The 24,532-nt window shown below is 54.6% G+C and overlaps 9 protein-coding genes across 9 annotated transcripts; 4 read left to right on the plus strand and 5 right to left on the minus strand.

Annotated features, from left to right (window-relative positions):
- Positions 1–354: 354 nt before the first annotated feature.
- Positions 355–1,041, plus strand: RHO25_007939 (uncharacterized protein; the record flags this gene model as incomplete). Its single annotated transcript, XM_023600102.2, has 1 exon — positions 355–1,041. One exon carries the CDS (start codon positions 355–357, stop codon positions 1,039–1,041), a length of 687 nt encoding a protein of 228 aa, XP_023448595.1.
- Positions 1,042–1,133: 92 nt separating this feature from the next.
- RHO25_007940 (uncharacterized protein) lies at positions 1,134–2,308 on the minus strand (the record flags this gene model as incomplete). Its single annotated transcript, XM_023600103.1, has 3 exons — positions 1,134–1,789; positions 1,840–2,113; positions 2,180–2,308. 3 exons carry the CDS (start codon positions 2,306–2,308, stop codon positions 1,134–1,136), a joined length of 1,059 nt encoding a protein of 352 aa, XP_023448867.1.
- Positions 2,309–3,272: 964 nt separating this feature from the next.
- Positions 3,273–5,051, minus strand: RHO25_007941 (uncharacterized protein; the record flags this gene model as incomplete). The annotated part of the gene is made up of 1 exon (XM_023600104.2): positions 3,273–5,051. One exon carries the CDS (start codon positions 5,049–5,051, stop codon positions 3,273–3,275), a length of 1,779 nt encoding a protein of 592 aa, XP_023448866.1.
- Positions 5,052–6,051: 1,000 nt separating this feature from the next.
- Positions 6,052–6,831, plus strand: RHO25_007942 (uncharacterized protein; the record flags this gene model as incomplete). Its single annotated transcript, XM_023600105.2, has 1 exon — positions 6,052–6,831. The coding sequence occupies one exon, from the start codon at positions 6,052–6,054 to the stop codon at positions 6,829–6,831; it is 780 nt and encodes a 259-aa protein (XP_023449358.1).
- A 321-nt stretch (positions 6,832–7,152) lies between these two features.
- RHO25_007943 (uncharacterized protein) lies at positions 7,153–9,447 on the minus strand (the record flags this gene model as incomplete). The annotated part of the gene is made up of 1 exon (XM_023600106.2): positions 7,153–9,447. The coding sequence occupies one exon, from the start codon at positions 9,445–9,447 to the stop codon at positions 7,153–7,155; it is 2,295 nt and encodes a 764-aa protein (XP_023448868.1).
- A 252-nt stretch (positions 9,448–9,699) lies between these two features.
- Positions 9,700–10,731, plus strand: RHO25_007944 (uncharacterized protein; the record flags this gene model as incomplete). The annotated part of the gene is made up of 2 exons (XM_023600107.1): positions 9,700–10,028; positions 10,080–10,731. 2 exons carry the CDS (start codon positions 9,700–9,702, stop codon positions 10,729–10,731), a joined length of 981 nt encoding a protein of 326 aa, XP_023449135.1.
- A 36-nt stretch (positions 10,732–10,767) lies between these two features.
- On the plus strand, positions 10,768–12,525 carry RHO25_007945 (uncharacterized protein; the record flags this gene model as incomplete). Its single annotated transcript, XM_023600108.2, has 2 exons — positions 10,768–11,368; positions 11,423–12,525. The coding sequence occupies 2 exons, from the start codon at positions 10,768–10,770 to the stop codon at positions 12,523–12,525; spliced, it is 1,704 nt and encodes a 567-aa protein (XP_023449134.1).
- A 1,426-nt stretch (positions 12,526–13,951) lies between these two features.
- RHO25_007946 (uncharacterized protein) lies at positions 13,952–17,062 on the minus strand (the record flags this gene model as incomplete). Its single annotated transcript, XM_023600109.2, has 2 exons — positions 13,952–15,689; positions 15,741–17,062. The coding sequence occupies 2 exons, from the start codon at positions 17,060–17,062 to the stop codon at positions 13,952–13,954; spliced, it is 3,060 nt and encodes a 1,019-aa protein (XP_023448870.1).
- A 3,801-nt stretch (positions 17,063–20,863) lies between these two features.
- RHO25_007947 (uncharacterized protein) lies at positions 20,864–24,196 on the minus strand (the record flags this gene model as incomplete). The annotated part of the gene is made up of 4 exons (XM_023600110.2): positions 20,864–21,100; positions 21,169–23,968; positions 24,019–24,097; positions 24,163–24,196. 4 exons carry the CDS (start codon positions 24,194–24,196, stop codon positions 20,864–20,866), a joined length of 3,150 nt encoding a protein of 1,049 aa, XP_023448869.1.
- Between the last annotated feature and the right edge of the window lie 336 nt (positions 24,197–24,532).

Genomic DNA, 24,532 nt, shown 5'->3' on the forward strand with positions numbered 1-24,532 from the left:
CGCTACTCGAATGACTCCAAGTGAATGGATCGCGTCGAATTTGAGCCGACGCCGGATCACCAGTGGAATTGCGAGAGTCCGGTTCCAAGAGCATGTAGATATTGTTCAGAGCTGATCAGCCACTGTGCAGGCGCGTTAGTAAGGTCGAGCAAGAAGTGTTCGTTTGCTCCTTCAAAACAACGTCGCTGTCCAAAACCCACCCGGGTTTTCTTCGGCCTTGGCGTTTCGCGGGCGCGTCGCGTCATTGCCCGCTCCGCGTCTCGAAGCAACAGCAACAATCGGACGCCATACCAACATGAAACGTCTTCACGTCAACTAACAGCTTGTCTAGATACTTGCCCGGGCCTCGCAAGAATGGCCACAGAGCCGGCTACTTTCCTCACTTTCGTGACGGCTTTCGGCGATTTCCTCACAGTAGCCATTCACACCATACTGTACGAGCGAGGCATCTACCCCAAAACATCGTTCATCTCGGCGAAAACGTACAACTTTGCTGTGCGGCAGAGCAGACATCCAAAGGTCTGTGAATGGATCAATGATGCCGTCAATGCTGTCGAGGAGGAGATCCTCAAAGGAAATGCCGAACTGGTGGCGGTAGTTATCTACAGCAAGCAAAACAAGCCGATTGAACGAGTAGTCTTCGACGTTTCGCGATTCCCCGTCGTTTCCGAGAATGAGCACAACGTGCCTCTGGAGGCGGCAGATGGACCCGACATGCCTGTACTGCCACTCGTTGATCTTGAAGAGCAGATGCGCGCCACTATGAGCCGACTATCGAATTGTGGAGCCGATATGAAGAAGCTGCCAGATGGTTGCACCTTTACAGTTGCAGTTGAATTGCGGCCTGATGGCGAAGCTCCACTCGAGCACCCGCAGCACTGGGTGCCAGCACAAGCACCTCTCGATGAGCAACAGCCGAACTTGGACAAGCAGACCAGACCCGTTCGAGCTGTTCATGCTGGCAGCATGGCCTTCGAAACCTGGATAGAAGAAATTGAGGAAACAAGGCCATCAGACACAAGTCAGAGTACTGGCAGTTGATATATCTTCCACTGCTGCTGCTATCTGGCAAGGGGACTGGCACGCCGCATATGTACGGCACAACATCTTTGCATTTGTGGGATCTTCGTCGATCAGCCTGTTGCCGCATCGAATATCGCATAGACGCTCTTCTGGGCCGCGCCATCTTTGCTCTGCTCCAGTGTGGCTTCTCCGTCAACCCACATGCGATAGTAGTCGACACCTGCCGGCTTCCATCCAAGTTGTCCGAACAAATCGACGGCATCAGCATTACCACCCCATACTTCAGACACGAGTGTCGCTTGCTCTATAATTTGCTCTGCGGTAAAGTCGTTCATTTTCTCATTCGGTAGCGGCACGCTTCGAATAGCTTCAACCCTGGCCAACTCCATGGTAGCAACCAATATTGCTCTTGCAGATGCTGGGTCCGTCGCATATACAGGCCCTATGCGCACTCCTCCAGAACACCTCCTATTCACGGCCCAGCCGCCGAGGTCCTTGGCCGATGTTGGATTGGACGTCAATACCAGCGCAACGCCTTGAACGTCCGGGCGATGGAACAAGTGTTCGCCTGCCCACAGAGCGGGCCTCTCGAAGCCAGTGATACTCAGCTCATGCTCAGCCAGAAGCTCTGGTGGTACATCGCGAATGTCGATCATCTGCGAGCCCTCTGGAAGCTGTGGCCTAGGCACCGGGTCCTTCTCCACCAAAGGTCTGATCATTATGCGAATAGTCCCCAAGGGCGACGATACGAAGTTGCGGCGCTCATCTGCATAAAGTCAGATGAAATATCCGCTGTTGTTGATTTCGCTCACTCACAAGTCTGCTTCTGCTCAACAACCCCATCAAGGCCAATACATTCCACCCCATTGCGAGCCAAATCATACTCCGCAGCCTTGAACAATTCTCGACCAAGTCCGTTTCCTCGATGGCGTTCATCAATGATAAACATGGACACCCATCCGGTAGAATTCTTGTTCACAATGCCAGCCACATGACCGACCGGTGTATTGGATGATTTTTCGATAAGTAGAATCATTCCATATCCGCGGCTCGGATTCATGTATGTGTCCAAATCATAGTATCCACGATTCTGGCATCACAGTCACCGTTTAGATGTTTACACACACAGTTCGTGGCTTGTGTCGATCCAACATACCCAGCCAAGAGTCTGCATGAAACCCCACCATACTTTTCGAAATTCGTCGGTGTCGACAGCAGGACGGATCAGATACGACTCGTTTTCGTACAAAACAATTCCAGGTCGTGAGCCCATTCTGTCTTGCATTAAGGTCAAGATATTAAAAATTTGTGGCACAGCAGCGAAGTGGTGACTTTATTGGGCAAGTGCAGAAAACAAAACAAAAAACACCACACCATCTACTATTCAGGTGCGGCTGGATGAGCTGCATGCAGCTGTATAGCTGACGAATGATGTGGATCATCGGCGACGTGCTAGCAAGCTATCGACAGCCAGTGGCCGAGCCCAACGCGCCTTGCCTCGAATGCTGCGGCCTACGCAAGACAAAGGCTTGCCAACATTGCTCTCCTCAGACATCAGCTCTCGCATCAAGGCTATTGCCTCAAGTTTCAAATGTACAGGCCGACGGGCATTCATATCCAGTCATCCACGTTGTCCTTCTTCGATCTTACGTCCTTTGACAATTTTATGATCAAAGTGAAAAACAGCTTCGTTGTATCGACAGAAACAATAACACTTAAGTTCGATGTGAAAGTGCAAATAACACGTCCCCGCAAGACGCGTTCATATAAACTTCGAGGATGGTTGACCCTGTTGATCAGCAGGCACATGAATCGTACAGCACCGATACCCTGCATGCCAGTGGTCGATGGGATGTGGAGATTACGCCTGCAACAGATGGCATCGATTACTCATTCCTCACTCTCTCCTACACATTGGGGCCTATCTTTCCCGTTTGCCACAGAGTACGTTGCAACAGGTTCCGCGCCTCCCTCCTTCGTAATCCCGCCACTGTGCCCTCCGTGCCCATGTTCGTTCCGTTCGTGAATAGCTATGGGGATATCGCAAAAACAGGACGTAGAAAAAACGTCAACATTCTGAGAAAAAAACAGCCGCCCAACACGACAACGCCTTCGCTAAGAAAGATCATGACGATCGAAGAACACAAAAGAAAAGCTTCGGCTGGCGCGTGCGAGTTTCGTCGCGTGGTTTTGGGAGATTGGCTTTCTCAATTTTGCTTCGTTCCAGATTCCAACGGTCGAGGTAGGGTTTAAAGCTTCGTCCTGCCTTCCTCGTTGGTACCTCTCCGTACAGGCATGGGAGGCATGCCAGGCTCTCTGGGCGCAGCAGCAGCACCGCCACTCACCATCCTCGCAGCACCTTGTACAGCAGAAGAAATGGCCGCGCCGACACTAGGGCCTGCTTCACCCGAAGATCCTGGCGTGGCGCTCCGAGTCTGCCGCTGGAGTTGAGCAGATGTCAGCCAATGGACTTGTCGACTGAGACCTGCGACTTGTGCTGTGAGATAGGAGATTTCCTCGCGTGTGCGTAGGTTCTCATTGAGAGTTTGCATTTGATGTCGGCCATCCACTTCGGAAAGAGCGGTGCTTATGCGGGACATCTCGTCTCGGAGGCTCTCGTGCATGGACAGAAGATGGTGAAGGGGAGAAGCGTAGGGGCCATTGGTGGCAGGAGGTGGAAAGGGCGATGCGAGGTCGAAGTCTGAGGTGAAAGGCTCAGGTATATCCATGGGACGAGGCCCTGGTACTTCAGGCAGCTGACGCGGTGAGGTTTCTCGAGATGGCCGGCGACCAGTGCGTGGTGATCTGGCTGCTGTGTCGAAATCAATTTCAAAGTCGTTGGCTCGCAACGGGGAGACTAGGCCATTGATCGTGTCAGGACTGCTCCGTCCCTGCGGTCGCAGAAGTGGTATTGAGCTTGAGTCGGCACTCGTGCGGTCCGGGTTGGGCGAACTCGTGTACATGATGTTTTGCATCGATTCAAATCCATTTTGCAGCACTTCCAACTTTCGACTCATTTCTTTTTGGGCGGCCTCCTGCTCGTCGAACCGCTGAACCATCATGGTGAAGAGCGGAGCCATTTTCGCAAAAGTGCAATTCCTAGAGTGCACATCCGCTTGCGATTTCATGTTTCGACTTGTACAGCCAAGCGCTTTCCCGGGACAAGGAATAACATTGGCAGAGCATTGGGTCGTTTTGTGCTCAGACAAGTTGCGGTAATAGACTTCTTCTTTGCACAAATCGCAAGATATTCTGCGATCAGGACATTGTGTCTTCCAGTGAGATTCCAAGGTGCACTGCTGCATCTCCTCACGGCATGCCACGCAGCTGACGGGAAAGTGCAGACAGCCTTGCTTGGAGTCTTTGCGCCGGACCGGCAACTCACATCCGTCCTTGGGGCATTCGATCATGGCGTAGCCACAATATATGGAGATGTGGTCCTGCACTTCTCCACGCTTGACTTCCACAGGGCAGCCTTCGTCAGTCTTCGGGCATTTGACGAGCAGATCATCGACAATATTGATCAAGATCTTGCTCGTTGCCGACCGCGGTCCGAGCTTGGCTGGCGTCCGGCACGTCGGGCAATCGCCTTTGGCAGCGAGCGGATTGTACGTGGCCACCAGCGACCATGTCTGTCGTATGCAGTCTCGACAGAAGTAGTGATCGCACTCGGCCAGCACGACCGGGTCTACGAAGGGACATCGACAGATGGGGCACGTGAGATTGTCGTCCGGAGTGGCAACATAGTCCAGGAGGCGCAGATCCACAGGCGGGTTGAGGTTTTGCGAGCGCGCCTTTGATTTCAGAAAATTGCGTTCTTCCATATTCCTCCGCCGCTCCAGCCTCGCCATGGAGGAGGACATGGCGCCTGTGCTGGTCGAAGCGCTTCGTTGCATGGTCGCCCCCACATCCGCGGCTCCGGAGTCCAAGTTTGCACCACCGTGGGACACGGCTCTGCTATGCGATTGTGTGGAGGTGGTCTGCGGAGGAGCACGGCGGGCGGATCTGAAGAAGAGAGGTCGTGACATGTCTGAAACCCAGAGGATGGAGGGAGGTCTAGCAGCCGCCGCTAGCGTGGGTAGGGGCGATCCGAATGATTGTCGTCAGCGCAAATCACTCCTTGCTGCGTTCTGTGCACAACAGCAGACTGGCGACGCGCGCGTCGAGAGCCAACCGTGGTAGACAGACTGAACGAGGGAGAGTGATGGGGAGAAGTGGTGGACGAGGCCGGTGATGGCGTGCTTCCCGAATATGTCGGATGGAGTCAGCAGTGCCGGTTTAGCAGATGCATCGACTTCCCGGCAGAGGCATGTCTGGAGCGAAATGATGCGCGAACCCGGACACGCGGAACGAGTGTCTGAAGTGCAAACTCACGACACGACGTGCAAATGAGAGGGCTCGTTAGGGCTCGCCGCCATGTCCTGGGTGTGCACGGTATGCCGATTTATGCTTCGACCGACTGCTACAAATGCCCATCCCCCGAGCATGTGCAGACGAGGGCAGCAGACGGGTGTTGGCATGAAGTTCTAGCTATATCGATGCTCTGGCCAGCCGCAATATGGGTCGCTGGGAAGACGTAGCCTGCTGTGCTACCACCGCGTCCTCGTCCTCCTCATCCACTGGCACCGCCGCTATTTCGAGGTGTCGCGGTGGAGCTCAAGCCACAGCCGCCTCGCACGCACCCCGGTCCGACGATCTCTCTCTCACGTGCATCTGTCCAGCCCTCGCAGATCCGCTGCCTGTTGACATCTTCACTCAACTAGCCTTGACCCAGTCTGTCGCAGTTCCGTCCTGTCGCATTGCGGATACAATCAGGAATCGACCCCGAATCTTGCTCGCAGCCTGCCAGACTGTAATCGCAAGAAATCTCCTTCAACCCTAAGTGTATCGCATTCCGGCCTCGACTGCGAGTTGAAACACTGCGCACGAGCACTTGCGCCTCCGCATGCAGGCATCACCTCGGACGGCGTAACAGAGTCCAGATTGGAGCTCTGCGGGCGCTCGCCAATCCTCCACCACCACCGTGCCATGTCGACCTCACCTCATCAACTGCTGCTGCTAGCCGACCATCTCAAGCTCTCGCTCCTCGAACGGCAACGAGCCATAAGCCTCAACCTCGAGCCGAGCAAACAAGATGGCCAGATCCAGCGATCCCTGTCGCAGCTACAAGATGGCTTGGAAGAATTAGAAGCCCAACGGCGAGATCTAGGAGAAGCAGAAGAAGACGATTCGGAATTGGCGCGACTACGGAAACAATACAACCAACTATACGCACAATTCCACGGCTCAGCGCCTCCCACGTCCGAGATCGCAACCCCCAACAATCCAGCCCTAGCATCCGACTTCGCAGCAGCACGATCCAAACCGAGCAATAAATCCAGGAACGTCCGCTTCCGAGACAACCCAGACGAAGACGATGCTGAAGCGCAAGCCAACCGCGCAGCCCTATTCGCCGATCAAGAAAGATACAGAGACGAGCCAGAAGCTCCGAATCAGGATAATCTAGACAATCAACAAATACACTCATACCACAATCAAGTCCTGCGAGAACAGGACGATCAATTAGATGTTTTGGGGCAAAGTATAGGGAGACAACGTATGCTCGGGATACAAATGGGGAATGAGCTCGATGAGCAAGTGGAATTGCTTGATGATGTTGAGAGGGGAGTTGACCGGCATAGTAATCAGTTGCACGGGGCGCAGAAGAGGTTGACGACGTTTTCGAGAAAGGCGAGGGATAATTGGAATTGGATCACGATTACTATTTTGATCATAATATTGGTGTTGGTGATAGTGGTGTTGAAGTGAGTGGGGTAAAGAAGAGTATGATCTTGCATGCTGAGAAGCATTGGCATTTGCAGCAGTACCTGCAATTGTTTCGGGGAGAATGAATAGTCCTAGATGTGTCGATACTATACCTGACGAGATCACGACTTCAGATGACCATAATATTTTCCAAGGTGCTGTGACTTCAGCTTTCCATATTGAATTGTCTTGTAGCTGAATATGCTTTGCCAAAGTTGGTCTCACAGTGAATTCATCTTCTGATCGTTACGGATCCCTCGTGGAGTGACTGGTTCTGGATTTATTGATTCGTGGTCGCCTGCTTTGCGTAGTTTGTGTCATCATTCAAATCTCCACAACTCTCTTCACCTCCTCAATCTCTTTCGGCCGTCCTTTCCTATCTACTCTCTCATCTCTCGGATCGAAGCCCCCATTGCCCCAAAGCGCCCACTCCGCAGTCGGGGTCTCCGAAACATAATCCTCCGGTCCAAACTTCTGTCCACTTTCAACACACCTGAAGAAAGCAGGATAATCAATGGTGGTGCGATATCTCCCTGCACCTTCGTACTTCGTTCTGATGTTTTGCTCGTCGCCTGCTCCAAGAGGACGCCAGAACCGCGTCTTATCTGCAAGGAGAATACAACATGAATGCGCGTGCTCGGCTCCAATGCCATAGTCTAGACCTCGCGTCTTCAGCTCTCTTTCGAGCGCAAGGACAAAGGCTCGGACTTCTTCGTAGAAAGGTACGTTCTGCATCGAGAGACCTGCGCCTTTCGAGGTGGACGTGCCACAGTATGTAACGCCCTTGACTTCAACGAATGCAGGTAGGGCACGTTCTACGAGGTCCGCGTAGCCTTGGGCTTCGTCGTCGATGTTGAAGCCCTTGACCAGAGTAAGACGGAAAACTGTGCGGTGGGTGTGACGCTTCTCACGTAGGATGTCCATGCATTGGGTGAAGCGCTCCCAGTAGTCTCGGTGCAAGGGCCTATCGATCTTGCGAAGTGCGTCCTTGTTAGAAGCATCAATAGACACGTATAGTTGTGTTACAGGCCCCAAAGCCGCGAGTTGCTCCGGGTGCTGAGCGTTGCATACGAGGAACGATGAGATGTGGCTTGCGTGCAGCATGCCCAGGAGCTCGTTAATGTGTGGGTAGAAAATGGGCTCGCCGACGAGTGAGAGGGCACAATGCCTGATCTGCATCCCTTCGGCGAAGCGCTCCGCTCGCACGCCCGGCACACCTCGAAGTTGCTTGATCTTCTGATAATGCCCGGCTGTCATGCCTTGGAAAATCTCGTCAGGCGGATCGACGGTCCAGCGCCAACTCGTCCCTACCGGATTTGTGCCATGTCGCCAGCAGAATACACACTTGTTTGCACACGCTAATGACGGAGTGGCCTCCATACATTGATGTGAGGCAATGCCGTAAAAGGAGAACTTGTAGCAAGAGCCACGGCCACGCAGGGCGGATTTAGTCCAGCGACAGATTTTGACCCCGGAATGTGATCCGACAATTGTGTAGCCTTGTTTGGTGAGGGAAGAGTAGGTGGGCGACTCTTTGGGCACCATGGCTTTCGGAACAGCTGGTTGAGGTGCTTTCTTGGTCGAGGTGGTGGTGAAGTCGACTGGAATCGGCGCTTTGATGTCTTCGAGATCGTCAGTCGTGCTTCGCTTTGTCGTTCGTCCTTGAGCTGGAAAAAGTGTCTCTTCGTCCTCATCCTCTGAAGCCTCGTCGCCACTTTCTGCAGGGTCTCCACTTCCTATCACTCCAACACCTAGCCCTTGACCTCGCCCTAGATCTTCAATGATGTTGTATACACCCCTCCGCCATTCTTCCAGTCTCATGTCTGCATCGTCGCCCTTCACATCTCCCGTGCCCAATGGATACGCTCGCTTTTTGCCAGTCAGCTTGGCCATCCACCGGTCCACCTCAACCGCTTGACTGCAGTAACCTTCTTCTTCCGTCGGCCATTCTTGACGATCTCCAAAGCCAAAGACGCTATATCCTGCCAGGCCTGATAGCGACTGATCGTCTATTCGGAAATCGTGGTGGGTCTCTTCGAGATGCGATAGGAAGTTCGACAACTCGGTGTCGATGTTGTAGGATGGGAGGAGGACGTAGTAGAATGCGGCGGTGCCACTACGGGCTTGCTTGGGGGCAGAGATGAAGTAGTCATCGTAGTCGATCTCGGTCAGGTCGTGGACTATGGGAGCCAGAACCCTGTCATTGGCTTCAAACGTCGATGCCAATTTCTCTGCATACGCTCGCGTTGACCCTCCAAGAGAATAGTAGAAGACATATGGTTGAATCTGATCAATCGCCCTGACGGGACTGTCCTTACGCTTTGCCGTCCGCACGCCTTTGACGCGTTTGGGCCCTTTTGGTTTTAATGGCTCTGCCGGTAGTGTTTGTGGTATACTACTGCTCGCAGCCTTCTTCTCATCGACCAGCTGTAATGGCTTCTCTCGGACTGGCGAACCCAAAGGTGGCGTCAGAAGCGCTTTTGCTTTCTTACTCCTCCAATGGACGAGCAGACGAATCGCGGCCAGCAGAATGCCGGCAGAGAGGAGTACTTCCACTCGATGGGCGTGATAGAGCAGCAGCGCCTCTCGCGGGAGATCGAGGAGGCGTATTCGGTCCATCGTGCGTCCGAGGTGTCGCTGCTGCTCGCCCCAGCAATTTCCCCTCGAGGAGGTGATCAAGCACGAAATCTGGCGGAGCCAAGCGAGCCCCACGTCACGGATCTGACTCCGCTAAGGCTCGCTCCGGTGCCCGCGCGCGTCACCTGTTGCTACACGCGTCGACCTGACCTTCCGTCTTCCGTCTCTCGCTCACCAGGCTGTCGTTCATCGTCCTCAGCGGCTTGCGACAAGCTCTGTCGCCGCACTGAAAACATGGCACCCAAGCTGTCAGAGCACTGCATCCCCCTCGAACATCCTCACTGGTTCACCGTCACACTCGCAGCCTTCTTGGTCGTTGGCATCTTGGTCAGCTATCTACCACAACACTACAAAATCATCTCTCGCAAGTCCAGCGATGGCCTGTCGCCGTGGTGGATCCTCCTGGGCGGGCTCAGCAGCATCGCTGCCATCGGCAACATTCTCACGCTTCCCACCAGCAGGGCCGACATGCTTTGTTGCCGGGAGATCGGAGAAGGAGCTTGTGGAGCTGCCCTGCTCGGAGTCCTCCAAATTGCAGTTCAGTTCTCCTGCTTCATGATCATGTATGACACTGCATTTCTGCTTGACAACTGCACGATACTGACTACGCTCAGCGTCTTCCTGTACATCACCTTTGCGCCGCGAGAAGAGGACGGCGAGGTGCTTTCCACCTCAACTGCTACATTGACAAAGCCTCCACCCCCAAGCCGCCCACGAGATCCCCTCATTGTCGGAACCGCCATCATCCTCTCACTCCTCGTAGTCGCTCTCACATCGCTGATCCTGGTCATTCGCTATCCTCAGCACACCCAATCCTGGGCGGATCTGCTGGGTTCCGTCTCTGGAGTGCTTGCCGCGATACAGTACCTGCCCCAGATCTACTTCACTGCGAAGATCAAGGATTTGAAGAGCTTGAGTGTGGGAACACTCATCATACAGGCACCTGGCGCTTTCCTGTTTGCGTACAGTCTCTTCCTGCGCGTGGGGGTGGAGGGCTGGAGCACCTGGCTGGTCTATATGGTCACGGGAGCTTTACAGATGGTTCTACTTGGCATGGCTGCTTCATTCCATGCTACGCGACAACAAGAGAAACGACAGGGCATCAATCACGACAGCAGCGACGATGAAGATGCCGCTGACTCGGAACGCACTACCATGGCGAACAACTCGGATGGCGCGGCTGACGAGCGTACAGCTCTTCTAGGCCAACACAGGGACTCGTATCGGCCGGACGAAGATCATGTTCGCATTGTTCCCGGTTCCTAGTGGGCGGGAGATTGGAAGGAAAGATCTTCACGCGCTATGCGCAAAGCTCATCACAGGCTGATCGATTGGATAATCATCGAGGTATTTCTTAACCGTGCACGGCATCCTCTCGCCACAGATGGACGTCTCAGGGCATGCATCAAGCGTCTGCACCGCTACAGAGTAAGAAGCGAACCTGCTGAGAGCGATTCGGAATTGAGCACGACCCACGCTTCTGACAGCCAGCGCGACCTTGCGTATGCTGACAGCACTGAACAATATCGCCGTGGAAGGTTGAATTATCAAGAGGATAGACCCAGGGTGCCAGATGACTCCCGGACAGGACCTCGGCTCTCTCGACCCTTGGTGCTCCGCGGCGGCTCGGATAATGAAGATCCGGCAGATTTACTGCTGTCGCAGCGAGAGCAGCCAAGGCGCAGTTTTGCTACGCAAGCAACTGCGTTCCTACGGCGGTCGAGCAGCGCCATTGTTGCCCGCGCTCGTAGTCTCGCAGAACTCGAGACCTGGCGAAATGCGTACAGGCGCATCAGCGACCCTGCAACATACCGCAGGATCCTGAGACGGCTAAGCGACTTGCTGCTTCGTCGCCGCGATTCAGTGATCGAGAATGATGATAATGATCCGGTTGATAGCAGAGGTTAGTTGCCAGTCTCTGCTCGATAATTTTGTGATCGAAATTGACACCATGCAGCGTACGGGACTTTCGATGGCTCTGCCTCACCTCTACTCTCCGGCGCGCGCAATCAACACTTTACCCAAGGCTTTGGCTTCGGCGAGGATGAACAAATACACCCACGACGTTCGCGTCGTCAAGAGTCCAATGTGCCTCCGGACGTCGTGCCAACCCCACGTGCCACGCCGCCCATTCCCATGCCACCGGGCCCTCCCAACCCCAGGCGGGGCACCATACCACCTTTTCTAGTTCCGGGCACGCCCCCGAACACCGTCGATCCTGCTCATGTTCCAAGCAGCGATGACCTGCCGAGCCTCTCAGGCGTGAACGAGCCTGTGAATCCGCCACCCCAACGTCTCGAATCGCTAGGCCAATTGGGAGTACCTCCACCACCTTCATCGTCTCCAAGACCAGCCGAGCCACTTGCAGGCCCTTCGCACCTCCCGCCCCTGCCTGAATTGCGCCCTACTGATGTCAGAGCCGTTCGTGAACATCGTGAGGGCCTCACGCGTGCTGACAGTCGAGGTCGACTCCTAGCCGTGAACTCGGATACCCTAACCGGGACTGCTCAGGGCCACGATGACGTTGGACGTTTCATGCGCAAGCGACGCGAAGGGGAAGCCGCCACCCCGTCTCCAGTGGTAGGCGGCTGCGAGACGCGTACTCCTGCGCCACCTGCAGGCGCTCCCACTGATGATGGCATCCATCAAGGCGAACTACCTGACAACTGGCTTGAAATGGAAAGAAGACGAACCCGTGAGCGGCGGGAAGCGGAGGCAGAAGCTCGCCTGCGAGCCGCCGCTCGCACTGCACCGAACCAAGAGACCCCTCAACGCCCTGATTCAACTACATCATCTTGGCTTACGGACGATGAGGTCGATTCGAACGAGATCGCTGTCCGCTCGTCGTCGAGTGACGGCGTATGGTTTCCCTTCACTGCTGCTGCTGCTGCTGCCGCCGCTAGGAATGCCAGGGTCGCTGCGGGATCTGCACCGGGGGCACTTCAGCCAGGAAGGGAACCTTCTCCTATTTCGGATGACGAGGCTGCTGTGACTTCCGCATCGGAGGACAGTGCAGATGATGCTGATTATATGAGTTTGGAGGACGCACGACAATTGTGAGGTTGTTTGCACATTTTACTCTCCCTGTAGGGAAGGACCACCGTAGTTGGAAAATAGATGGCATAGAACTAGGTCATAGGAGAAGTTCTGAATTCATCCCTTCCAATAATGTTCAGAGATGTCTTTCTCAATGTTTGCCAATCTCCATACTTATGTGATACAATAATAGCAGAGACTCCAAACCACTGCATCCGCTTGCTGATCTCCGCAACTAATTTGAATAACATTTGCAACGACGATTGCAAAACAATTTGTCATCCTCCTCCATGTCATCTGGATCACCACCAACCATATCCTGCTTTCCTCGAGTCAAATTTGCATCCAGCTCTCAAAAGTCGCGTAAGATATTATTCGATGGTCTAGCTAGACTGTTAGCTAGACCGCAGTACAGATTCGGGATGGGAGGGCTCATCGAACATGCCCTTACGACGTTCTATGTTATGTGTCGTTAGTCAGAAGTATGTTGAACGCAAGCATCATGTCGTCGACAACGGCCTCTGGAAGACATGGACTGTGACAATAACGCCCCGTGTATTCTGATACCGCTTTCAGGTCCGGAAAGAGGGCTTGTACTGCCTCCTATGTATCCATCTGGAAGTCTGATACTAACTAAGAATGGACATTAAGATTTGTATTCCAAAAATTGGGCGCAAAGATCCCAACAGTTGCTCGTTCATCGGTACTCTCCCACGATATCGTGCTCATGCCCTTCTTCGTGTTCAAGTCTTTCTATCGTTAAGGAAACCTGTCGAGAAAGTAGTTAGGTGGGAAGGCATGGAGTCTTAAATTTCTCGCCCACGATGAAGGTTCTTCGAGTGTTTCTTCGACTCGTGCCTCGTTAGGAAGTTCGTCTGAATCTTCGCGCATTGCAACTCCTATGACTCGAACAACCTCGCGAGCGAAAGGGACGCACATAGAGTATTGTTCTATTCCTCCTGTATGTCGCCGAAACATGTTCGACATTGACTCGGTCCAATGTGCGTGTGTGGAAAAAATAGTGTGTAGTTTCGTGTGTATTGGACAGCCCAAAGCGATAGAAGACAAAATCAGCGAATGATCATGATGATGATGATGATGACATGTAGGTATATATACATATACAGATAATGCTACGATGAAACATATGCTCCAAATTCGTCACGAATGGTGGTGCCCCATGAACCTCCGCAAGCAACGCATTATTCCGAAATCCTGGGTATCATGTGTGCGGTTGCGGATGTACTGCCCTAAAAGACGAGACAAGATAAAACATACCCTGCTCCCCAACCGTCTCTTTCTTCTCCTCTTTCTCTCTTTTTCTGCTTCCCATGCCCACAATTCATCAGTGTAGAAGTCGCAGAATATTTATGTTTTTGTCCCTCAACCCACGTGTCGAGTAAGGATCAAAGGCAGACAGAGCAATGGCTGCAGTGGCTCATTACTTATCCTATGCATGGCCGCCTTGCCAGACCGCAGTGAGCCAGCCATTCGCGAAGCCTTGCGAAGCAGCCATGTTCGCCCACTCTGCAACTTCGCCACCATCGACAAATGCCGCGATGTCGTCGCCGCCCATGCGTGTGTCGATGCTGTTGAGCCAGGCCTCTTTAGCCATCGGATCCCATACTTGTTGAGCTTGTGCAGGCGGTTGTTGCTCCACAGATTGATGAGGCTGCTGCGGCTGGGAGGGCTGACCCGGTGGCGGATATCCCGCATGCTGAGGTTGTCCGGGTGGCCCAGGCGGATACTGATGCGAAGCGCCGTTCACATATGGGTTTGGTGGGGGCGGCGCCATTTGGTAGTGCCCATTTTGCGGTGTCCAGTTGCCATAGGCGGGCTGCGAATGGTGGCGCTCGAATGGCGGTGACGGATGTGCTTGCGAAGGAGTCGTGCCAGTCGCTGACTGCGACGCGGGCGATGTCAAGCTCGGCGGGCCGGGTGCGGGACTTGGTCCTTCGGAATAGGAAGGGCGGAAGTTGTTCACATGAGCTTGTTGATACCCATGTGGTGGAGGCTGATGTGAATGTTGACTGGGCGAAGGGCCAGCAGATGGTGCTGGATGATGATGGCCATTGGGCGGGTACTGCTGCGCGTGTTGATGTGCATGCTGCGGCGGTTGTTGCTGGTGAGCGTACGTGTCGTACGCCCTGAAAGGACCACTGGTAGGCGTCGAGATGCCAGGAGGACGACTCGCTGGTGCGCCTGAGACAGCATTGATGGCACTCCATGAACCACTCTCTGGCTTCGCGGGTTCTGAAGTGACGGGAGGACGATCACCTTCCTCGCTCTTGACGGTCGTACCCGAGTTGCTATCGTCGTATATCGCGTCCAGTGGGCGAGAATCAGGGCGCTGTGCATCCGTCATCTCTACATCTTGATCTTCAAGGTTGCCGAAGTCTATGAGCGTGCGCTCCAGCAGCTTGAACTCGTCTAAGCCACCGCCTGAGCCGCCTTCTCGTAGACTGAGATGGCGTGTGCTGACTGGGCTATCGCTTTCAGATGCGCTCTCGACATTCTGGACGTTCTTTCTGTAGTCGCTCTTGATTCGCCGGAAGTATTTGTGCATCCGATTGATCGTCTTAAACCATCCATCCGCCATATGCAGCTTGGTCCGCATGTCGCCGATCATCTCCAGAGCTTTGCGGGCAGCTTCGAATCCTTTGCTCTCGCCAGGCTTGGCATCCGGCTTTCCGGGCTCTGGACGTGTGCACATGTAGCCATCCGGATCCATCCATGGGAAGTTGATACAGTACACGCCCACAAATGACACCGTGTACACGGCGAAACCGACGATGGGTGTCTCCACAAGCTTGCCCCACTCCTGGCACGTTCGGACAAGGTCGATAATCTCGCGCGCGGACCTGAAGCATTCGCGAGCGCTTTCGTCCCAAAAGCCATCGGGCACCTTGTATTTGTCGGCAGGGAATAGTGGCGCATCAACTGGTCCTTCCGGTTTTGAGCAGCGAATGGGAATGAATGGGACATATTCGCGATGCAGCATGATCTGACACAGCAAGTAGACCGTGTGCACCAGCGTGTAAGGCGTTGATGTCTTCAAGCTGATGTGCGCTTGAGTGTTTTGAGGCGTGAGGGTGTTCTGTCGCGGAAGGCTGGCTTTGAAGTCGAGGCATTGGCGCCTCAACTGGTAGAACTCACATCGGTCGTCCCACGGCGGATGCACCTCAACTCTGTGCGGTGTTAGCCAATTGCAGCAATTGCGACGAATGTGCGATCCTTACCTGCGCCCACCAGCACACGACCATTTGACCACTTTGCCATAGATCTCGAGTATCTTCACATAGCGGCTCACGAGGCCCTCGTCTGGACCAAATTCTAGCCTTCCCTTGTCCTCGTCGTCATCTCTCCAAGCACTCCGTGGAGAGGGAGCTCTACTCGTCTCTGGAGTGGCCGCAGTGCCTAGTCGTACCGATTGTTGCCGCTGGCTTTGAACTTCTGCTCGACCAGGACCGGTCACGCTTCGGTCCTCCTCGCCCAGCATTAAAGTGCGTACCCTCTCCGCAAACAAAAAAGATCTCTCGCTGGCCGGCAGCTGAATTCTCAACTCGCGCGCGTGCAACATCTGAGGCCGGTACTTGCCACTGCTCAAGTAGCGATCCATAATATAGCAGCTCCAGAAAGTGCGCCGTCGAATCTCTTGCAAGATGAACGCGTCCTCGGTCGATTTGGACGACGTCACGGAACTCTTTCTCCCTGATTCCATTCCCATGCGCTCTGCTTCAGCCGAAAGGGCCAGTGACCGAGAAAGAGGCTCGTCGTCCAAGTCCATTTCGTATTGCAGCCCCATTGATTGGGCAGCTCGAATCGCCATGCCCACCGTCAACCACGCCTTCGCTCCCCTGCACATACCCCATTCGTGCAGACCGAGCATGAGAGCAGCCTGACAGCGTTCAATGTCATGGCAGCGATTGTCCGTCCAAATCGATGCCAGTTTCTCGTTGGCCGCCGCAGCGTAGTACTCGGATGCTATGAGAGGATTACTCGGACGTGTGGCAGTCGGCGGCGAGTGGTGCGCGACTAGCTTCTTGTGAAACCGAGCTGTCAAGGCGAGGAAAGCCAGCAAGAACTCGGTCGAAGCCGGTGGGCGGGCAGATGCAGTGGTATCCACTGGTGCTCCATTGGACTGCGGTGGTAGCTGACTCGTGAATTGTACGGGTTTGAGGAAGGTCGGAGGATGTAAGAAGGGGAGATCGGCCGAGTAGTGTTGTTGGAATATGTCAAAGAGCTCCTGCCACACATGCGGTGTCAAGAGGCGCGGGTCCAGAGCATCGAGCGAGGGTCGTGGAGAGTCTCGCGGACCAGTGATCGGATGCGATGGGTATGTCGATGCGCTCTTCCTCGGTCTCTGTCGCCGTTCGGCATCTCCATAGACATCGGCCCGTCCTGATATGCTGTCCCGCCGGCGACTGCCAGCGGTCACGGGCGGCGGGTACTGGCATTCCCTCCCCGAGTTCTCGCACGACCGACACGTCGTCCCGACGCCATTGTTGACACACTTGACCTTGGATCGCCGGCAGCGAATACAGGCTATGCTGGAGCGCATTCGTCCTGCGCCGGGCAACTGCCTGGGCTCGGGCCCGGCAGCGGCGTAGGGTGGTCCAGACGGGTCGCTCTGAATGTTGGGGTCGTGGTGGGCGTGCGCGTTGGTGCGCGGGCTCTCGGTGAAGCTGTGCAACAGCGCTGCTCCCAAATGGTTCTCCTGCTGCTCCACGGTGGGCGGTGTCGGGCGTGTCAGGGCAGATGAGGTGTGCAGTCTGCAGTCGAGCTTCGAAGGATGGCGGCGGGCGTGGCAGACGGCTCAGGCGCGGGCGGGATGCACGTTCGAATCGTGCAGTACTGTAGCTTCACGGCGCCCGCTGCTGCTGCTGCCGCCCAGCTTCTGCCGCAGCAGACGACGAGGATCCCCGTGCTTGCTCGCCCTCGTCGGCGGCCTGCTGACAGTGGACGTGGGCGCTGGATGAATGGCGACTCGGGAAGCGTTGCCGGCCCGATTAGTGAGACACGAGCACTCACAACTCACGTCGAGTGTTTGTACGGGATGGCAGGCCTATCCCGTAGGATAGCAGCAGTGGTGGCAGTGGCAGCAGCGGCGAGGCAATGGCAATGGGCAGCTCTGCAGCAGCTGCGACACGCCGCACATTCTTCTTGCTCGGGCGGCGGCCGCGTGAGTGCGAGCCAGAGCCAGATGAGAGGGCCATCCGTGTGCATCCAGTCGCTCCTGCTGCAGGACGATCTCCAATGTGCGTGCATGCCCGGTCGGGAAGAGCCACGCTGCACGTCCATTGTCCCTTCCCCGGCCGAGAGCAGGCAGGCACGCACCGCACGGATGCTGCTTATTTTCCGCTGCCACCACCATCCCAGCAACCTGATAACGGCCGTCAGCAACGCTCGCTCGTCCCTCCGCATCGCCCGTTGACAGCAATCGGATGGTGCCGGCTGCTGCTGCAAATGCCCGTGCGAGTCGGCGACAAATCCAGCTCGAAGCTGCACAAAACGGTGTCCAGCGATGAGAATGCGGCCAGATGCACCGCCGGCTCTGCCCACGCTATCGAATCTGCAAAGCATCTCCTCTCCGCCGCAGCGCCGCCCACCGCAACTTCGCTGACCATCGGCAGTGCTGCAATCTAGCTCAGTGACATCCCCGATTGCAAGACTGCCCCCGTGCCGATGTTCTTGCACGCCAGACTTTGCGCCAACACCAGCGGCCAAACTCAACCGCTCGAAGCCTTGCCATGATGTTAACTTAGAATAAACGTTGTCCCTGTCCACTGCACCCGCCATCCCGAGCCCCAAGCTCGCCACCCAACTTCATTCCTGTCCACATTCTGCTGTTCCGCGCGGCAAAATCGCCTCACACGAAATACGTCCCGACACGACGGAGCCGCGCGCTTTTCCTCCATCATGCCACGCAGAGTCGGTGCGCATCCCAGAAATCACCTGCGCCCAAGGAGAGATCGTTGGATGCTCGCTTGCTTCTGCAAGGCATGCAACACTTCGTCGCACTTACAAATACAGTAGTCGACCGCAAGCTGTTCGCAGAGTCGCGGAGCACAGTCACCATCCGTGCCACATTGGACAACTACTGTCCATGGCACCGGAATACCGACATCTCTCGGCAGATACCGCTCTCGTACCACAAGCACAAGCCTCAGTCTGCATAATCCCTTGCATATACATACAGCCTTCGGACTAAGCGCGAGGTCGGTCAACCTCACGTTCACACTGCGTCTCCGCACCAGAAAACGCTGGCATGGACGTGTGCCCCTGAGCCATCTTCCTCGAAGGAAATGGCCTACCTATTGCACAGACTTGCACCATCTAAGCGCCTGCCTCTGCTCGGAAAAATGGCTCCGATCCCAGTCAACAACCACTTCGGTACGTGAACTGCCTTGACAACCTTAACTGTGGACAGCCCTTCGTTCGTCACTCTTACCGGACAACAATACTTGCCCCCCGGCGTCATGGAATTTTTTGACCTGCTGCGCGGCACGACAACGGCAATTAATGGACCTCGTGTAGAAGTCTTCCACTGTCAACAAAGCTTGAGCCTCCAAATGCCGGCACCCAGTACCGATATATGTTGCATGAAAATGATGCCTCGCATTCATGGACTGACCTATGCCCCAATCATTGTCTCTCGAGGGATCATGCTGAAGTGAGATTGCCGCGCGAAGAGTCCTCGTGCGATTGAACTCACCAATCCTCTTTCGCACCCGAAACTTTTCACGACTTCACCTGTACGCTATAGCCCAGAACCATGACATGCCCCCACGCTGAGCGTCGTCGCTGGTTCGAACCCTTTTTCAACGTCACCACGCAAGGCACTGCATGGCAGTATACACGGCACGGCATGTACCGCCTCCTTACCATATCGACCGATCAGCACCGTGTGACCGGTGAGTACTGTTCGTATGTGCCGTCACACCGCTGCCGACAGCACTTCTCGGAATATTGACTTGATCCGGCTTCTGTCCATTTCGCCATCTCTACACCAATTAGAGTTTTCAGAAAATCCAACAATTGTCCTCCAATCAAGGTCTCAGCCTGTTCGATACGTGGAGGTCACTGTACAGATCATGACTCGTGACGTGCCTTCATGTCACTCGCGCGGGAGAAGACTAATATTCATGTTGTGGCATCTGCGTTGAATAAAACCAACGATACATCCCAACTCCACAACATTTACGGTCTGTCATGTCGAACGCCGCGTGGGGAGACAACTCGACATCATTGGACTACAAAGTATAGTACGACAAATGCACTGATGAAGTCGTGTTAAACTCAACCGTAGCGTCGGGACTGTTCACGACCTACATAAAACGCTCCCAGCCGCAGTCGAAAGACTACAGGAACACTGAGGCAATGGACCTGATGCTCAACGCACGCTTGCAATTCATACCCTCCCGCCGATTCGACTTCAATTTACCACCATCGCCTCCAGCAGACGTTGTATCGTCTATTCATTTGATCTCAAAAACCACAAAAATGATCTCCCGCCAAGATTTGACATATGCTTCTCTCGTTCTTAGTGCCTACTGCAAACGTCCCGTTCGCTGCATAACACTGACTCGCGCGACCCGTTCTTCTAAGCCATGACATAGTTTCCATCATACCTCCTCGCGGAACAGACAGTCGGGACAAGAGCACCGGACGGCAGACGGCCTAGCTATAGTTCTATAGAATTTAACGATATATTCACTCCCTTTTCTCCTTCTTCCTTTTAACATATACTTATCCTACACTTTGACCATCATCAGAACTGCAATCGCGGCGCAAGCCAGAACGCCCATTTTGTACTTCCGTACCTTTTCATCAACGCCTTATGTCTTTTTGAGTTGCCACTACTGCCGGCTCCTCTCAAAGGGGCTCAAGCGTCCGGATTCCGGACGATCTAGTTCGCGGAGGTCGGAAGTTTATATAGTTATGCAGTATGCGCTATGCAGGTTCAGCGGGACGGAAAGTATATGTCTATATCATAATGTGGGGGAAGGGAATACTATGGCCGTGATTTTGAGTAGTGGACGAAGTACATAAACATGTAGGCCTTAGCATTACTCGCAAAGAAGACGGGAGCCTTTTAGGCGCCGCCTGCTCCTTGGGGTTGCAGGTTTGGTTATGTGTCCTCCTAGGGAGTGCCGATGAAAATTTCTGCCCAAGTGGAAAGTGCTCGGTAGGAGGTGAGTGAACAGTGGGAATAGAGCAAGAAAGAGATCGTAGATGTGCATTCTGTGGTAGTCCAACATGTGACAATTCCTTTAGCATATCTATCGCCAACCATTTATTGCTAGGCATGAAGCCGCTTCCAAGGAGCTGCAGTTGATATAAAGATAATGCAGAGTCCCGACTACGATGTACTCACACTCGTGGATCTCTGCTGCTGCTGCTGATCATAGGCATTTCCCTCGCCTTGTTGCGCTGTTGTGGCCCCTTCCTCAGGAGGTGCCGTTGTCCCAGGAGGAGACGCCTTCGGCGCGTGAAGTATCTCCCTCTTTCCATTGGCTTTGTAATATAACACAACATCTCCACCTCCGCGCCAGACATGGGCACGAATTGTCGCGAGCGTCATGGTAGGCGGGAGAATCTGTTAGAGAAAATGTGTTAGCCTCGTGTGCTCAAATGAGAAGAATTTGCAGATGCAGAAGAACTCACCTGTCCCTGACACCAAAGCTCCAAGTACTCCTCTGGTCTCAGGGGACTCTTCTCCCTCTCACTCGCAGGCTCGATCCTCTCGGCGACATAGGCCAAAACCTTCTTCGCTCTCAGCATGCGATTCGCATTGAGGCGATTGTTCCCATCGCTGGCGATGACCGGTAAAGAATTCTGCCACGGCTCCAGGATGAACGAGATCTTAACAACGTCTTTGACTGGAATCTGGTTGCGGAGGAGAACATCGCCAAGCCACATTGGAGCAGTCTTCTCCAGGCTGTCGACCTTGTCAACGAGGTTGCCTACAGTGCCTTCGAAAAGATCGGTCACACCGCCAGCTTCAGGGCGGTCTTCTTGGATCAGAATAGTGGTATTGCGTGGTGGTCGGAGTATCGGAGTCTCGGAGGCCTCACTAGGTTTGATTGCTGTTGGGAGATCGATGGAGGCTCGAGCCACCGGAAGACCATTTTCATAGGCTTGTTGGTTTTGTATTTGCTGTTGGAGCGAGTCCTCGTACCCGAACCGGATCTTTTGCAGGGTGCCGAGAAATGTATCGTCAACTACTCGTGAGTTGTCAGTTTTGCTCGATCGAGAATCGCTTTCCACTTCCTCTTTCTCTTCGACAGGAGTGGGTTTGTCCTTGTCGTTGGTCTGCACACGACCAATCTTCTTCATGCCACTAAACGACATGCCCATGCTGAACTTCTTGCCAAAAAGCCCCTTGCCGCCCGTGTGGCCATCCTTCGCCGGTTCATCAGCGGATGGAGTGGCAGGGTCTGGCAACACACCGGGCGTAGTTGCAGGTTGAGATGCACCACCGGGTGTTGTGACTTCGGTATTCGGAATGCGCGAAGTGGAGAAATAATCCGCACTTCGCTCACCAGACGTTCGTTGTGAAGACGCTTGATTGTCGTGTGATCCACCTTCCTCAGCAGTCGTTGCTAACAGCGGCGTCTGCCTTGCATGTGCTGGAGAGTTAGCAACACTAGGGCTTGCATGACCGATGCCGAGACCAGGAGTGGTTGCGGACCCATTTACACCCGGTCGCACGGTAGATGCAGACTGAGGTCCATTGGCCTCCGGATGCCAGCCATTAGTGTTTTGCGAAGGCATATCAATGCTGGTGGGCGCATTCTCGCGCTGCAACTTTTGTTGCTCTTTAGCGTGGAGTAGATGAGTCCGGAATGTCTCATCTCGACGTATCTCTTCCTCAATCACGTCATTGAAGAGATATCGCAAAACCCATTTGCCCAGATTGATGCGCTGGTCTTCTCGGTACTCCACATCTTCGTCGAGTTCGAGTTCGTCCGCGTACATCTCGGCGTCGAAACATGTGTTCTCTTCCAGGACCACGGCCACACTGCCCGTTCTGACATCTACTGTGCACCAGTTTGCAACTGTGGCATTCGTCGTGACCTCGTCCTTTACGTCTTCAAGATGCCGCTTGCCAAACGAGCGTATCGGCACACACTTTAGGAGATCCCACATCACGACCTCGCCAGCGGTGTCCAGTGTCAACACCCGTTTCCGGTCATTGAGCATAACGTGCTTGATTAGCCCGTTCTGGCCCTCGATTGACAGCTCAGGTTGTGCTCGTATCGGCTGCATGACGGATCCTTCAGGGGGTGCCGTATCTAATGTGCCTCTCCTACCACCAGGAATTGGTTGATCTTCCGGTGGAGGAGTAAGCATTGTAGGAAAGAACACTGTGTTGCTCAGTCTTAGCGCATGCTTCAGCGGAATCCTTCGTTTTGATGTGGGTGCACGTTGCTGCATTGATGGTGTCTGTTCCTTCTGATTTGGCGGACTTGGGTACCTTGCCTTGGCGGCAGTGGCAGAACTGAGCCTGTGAGTAGTGAACCCTTCTGGGACGTCCAACTCGGCATTTGTCGTATTGACATCTCTCCATCTGTTGATACTAGGTCTGCTAGTAGCAGTCCATAGACAGTCGCCAGCAGCAATCAACTTGTGCACGCCCTCGTGCTCCTGGAATAAGGCCAAGGAGAGGCCTTCGTCGAGCTCGATCTTATCCCGTGTATCGGTCTTTGCCACCAGTCCGTTCTTGTCACTGGAGTAGAAGACAGACAGATCTGGGTCGGACGAGAACAGCGACCACACGCTCGCATCGTGCATGGTCAAAGTGAACATGCATCTTCCAGCGATGGTGCTCCACACCTTGACAGTGCGGTCGCTGCTTGCGGTGATAATGGTTGTGCCATCCTGACTGACGAGGATGTCGCGTATGTTGTCAGTGTGTCCGACCAGCTTCGTCACCCGCTTGCCGGTTCTGCAGTCCCAGACCCGCACTGTGCTTTCCGGTCCACCGCTCGCTAGCAAGGAGTTTGTAGCTGCAAGCGCATATATACTGCCCTTCTCTTTGCTGAGCAGACTGCTGACCTCATCTTCGGCCACATTGATTTTCAGCTTCTGGCCTGCGCCGTTCAGGTCCCACACATTGATATGCCGATCTAGCCCACCACTGGCCACCCAGTCACATGTGGAGTATGGCACCGCAAGAGTTTTGACATAGTCGCTGTGCAGTCCAATGGTCTGTGGCGGCTTCACATCTTGCGCCGCCGGTCTCCACACTTTGACTGTGGTATCGGACGAAGCTGACACGAGTGCCTGATTGGACTGGGCGAGGGCGATATCGTTGATCCAGTGTGTGTGCGCCTGCACCTGCTGGCGGAAGGTGGTAGGCTCGGACGGCGGTAGCTTCGCATCGTACTCGGGTGGTGTCGTCGAGTTGAGGTCGAGGTGCAGGTCCCAGGCACAGATGACGCCGTCTCGGCCGCCCGAGTACCTGGTCGAAACTTAGCTGTGTCCCCCGAGTCGCAGAGGCGATGAACGTACAGGCGTGAGTTGGAGCTGTCTACGGCCAGGCCATTGACTCCGAGCCTGTGGCCTCCGGCGGAGTTGGCGAGCGGCAGGACTGGGGGGAGCAGCGTGGTCAGCGTGGCACTTGTTCGACGTGCGCTTGGCAAGAGGGCGACATACCATAGCTTATCCTCTGCCTCGCCTTGCGGGCCATGGATCGCGAAGCTGCGCTGGCTCGACGAGATGCGCGCCCGGATGCCGCACCGTCGTCAGCGGGAAAGTATGCTGCGTTTCAGCAGCGCAGAGCCGTCTCCCCGTATGCTCCTCCTGCGTGCTACCGAACATCGACTGCGCCAGGTGCAGAGGAGATGGTTCTGGCCAGCATGGCATGTATCTGGCTGTTGCTTAGCTTCGGAGGCTACGAGGCACAGCTGCTGAAGTACTGTCGGCGCCCATCCTTCGTTTGGCATTTCCCCGTCTCTCGCCCGCCCACTTCACCTCCAGACGACATGCACAATGACGCGATGCCGAACTCCGAGCTGGCTTGGCA

Source organism: Cercospora beticola, chromosome 5, assembly GCF_033473495.1.
Source record: "Cercospora beticola chromosome 5, complete sequence".
In the NCBI taxonomy this organism is placed as follows: Eukaryota; Fungi; Ascomycota; class Dothideomycetes; order Mycosphaerellales; family Mycosphaerellaceae; genus Cercospora; species Cercospora beticola.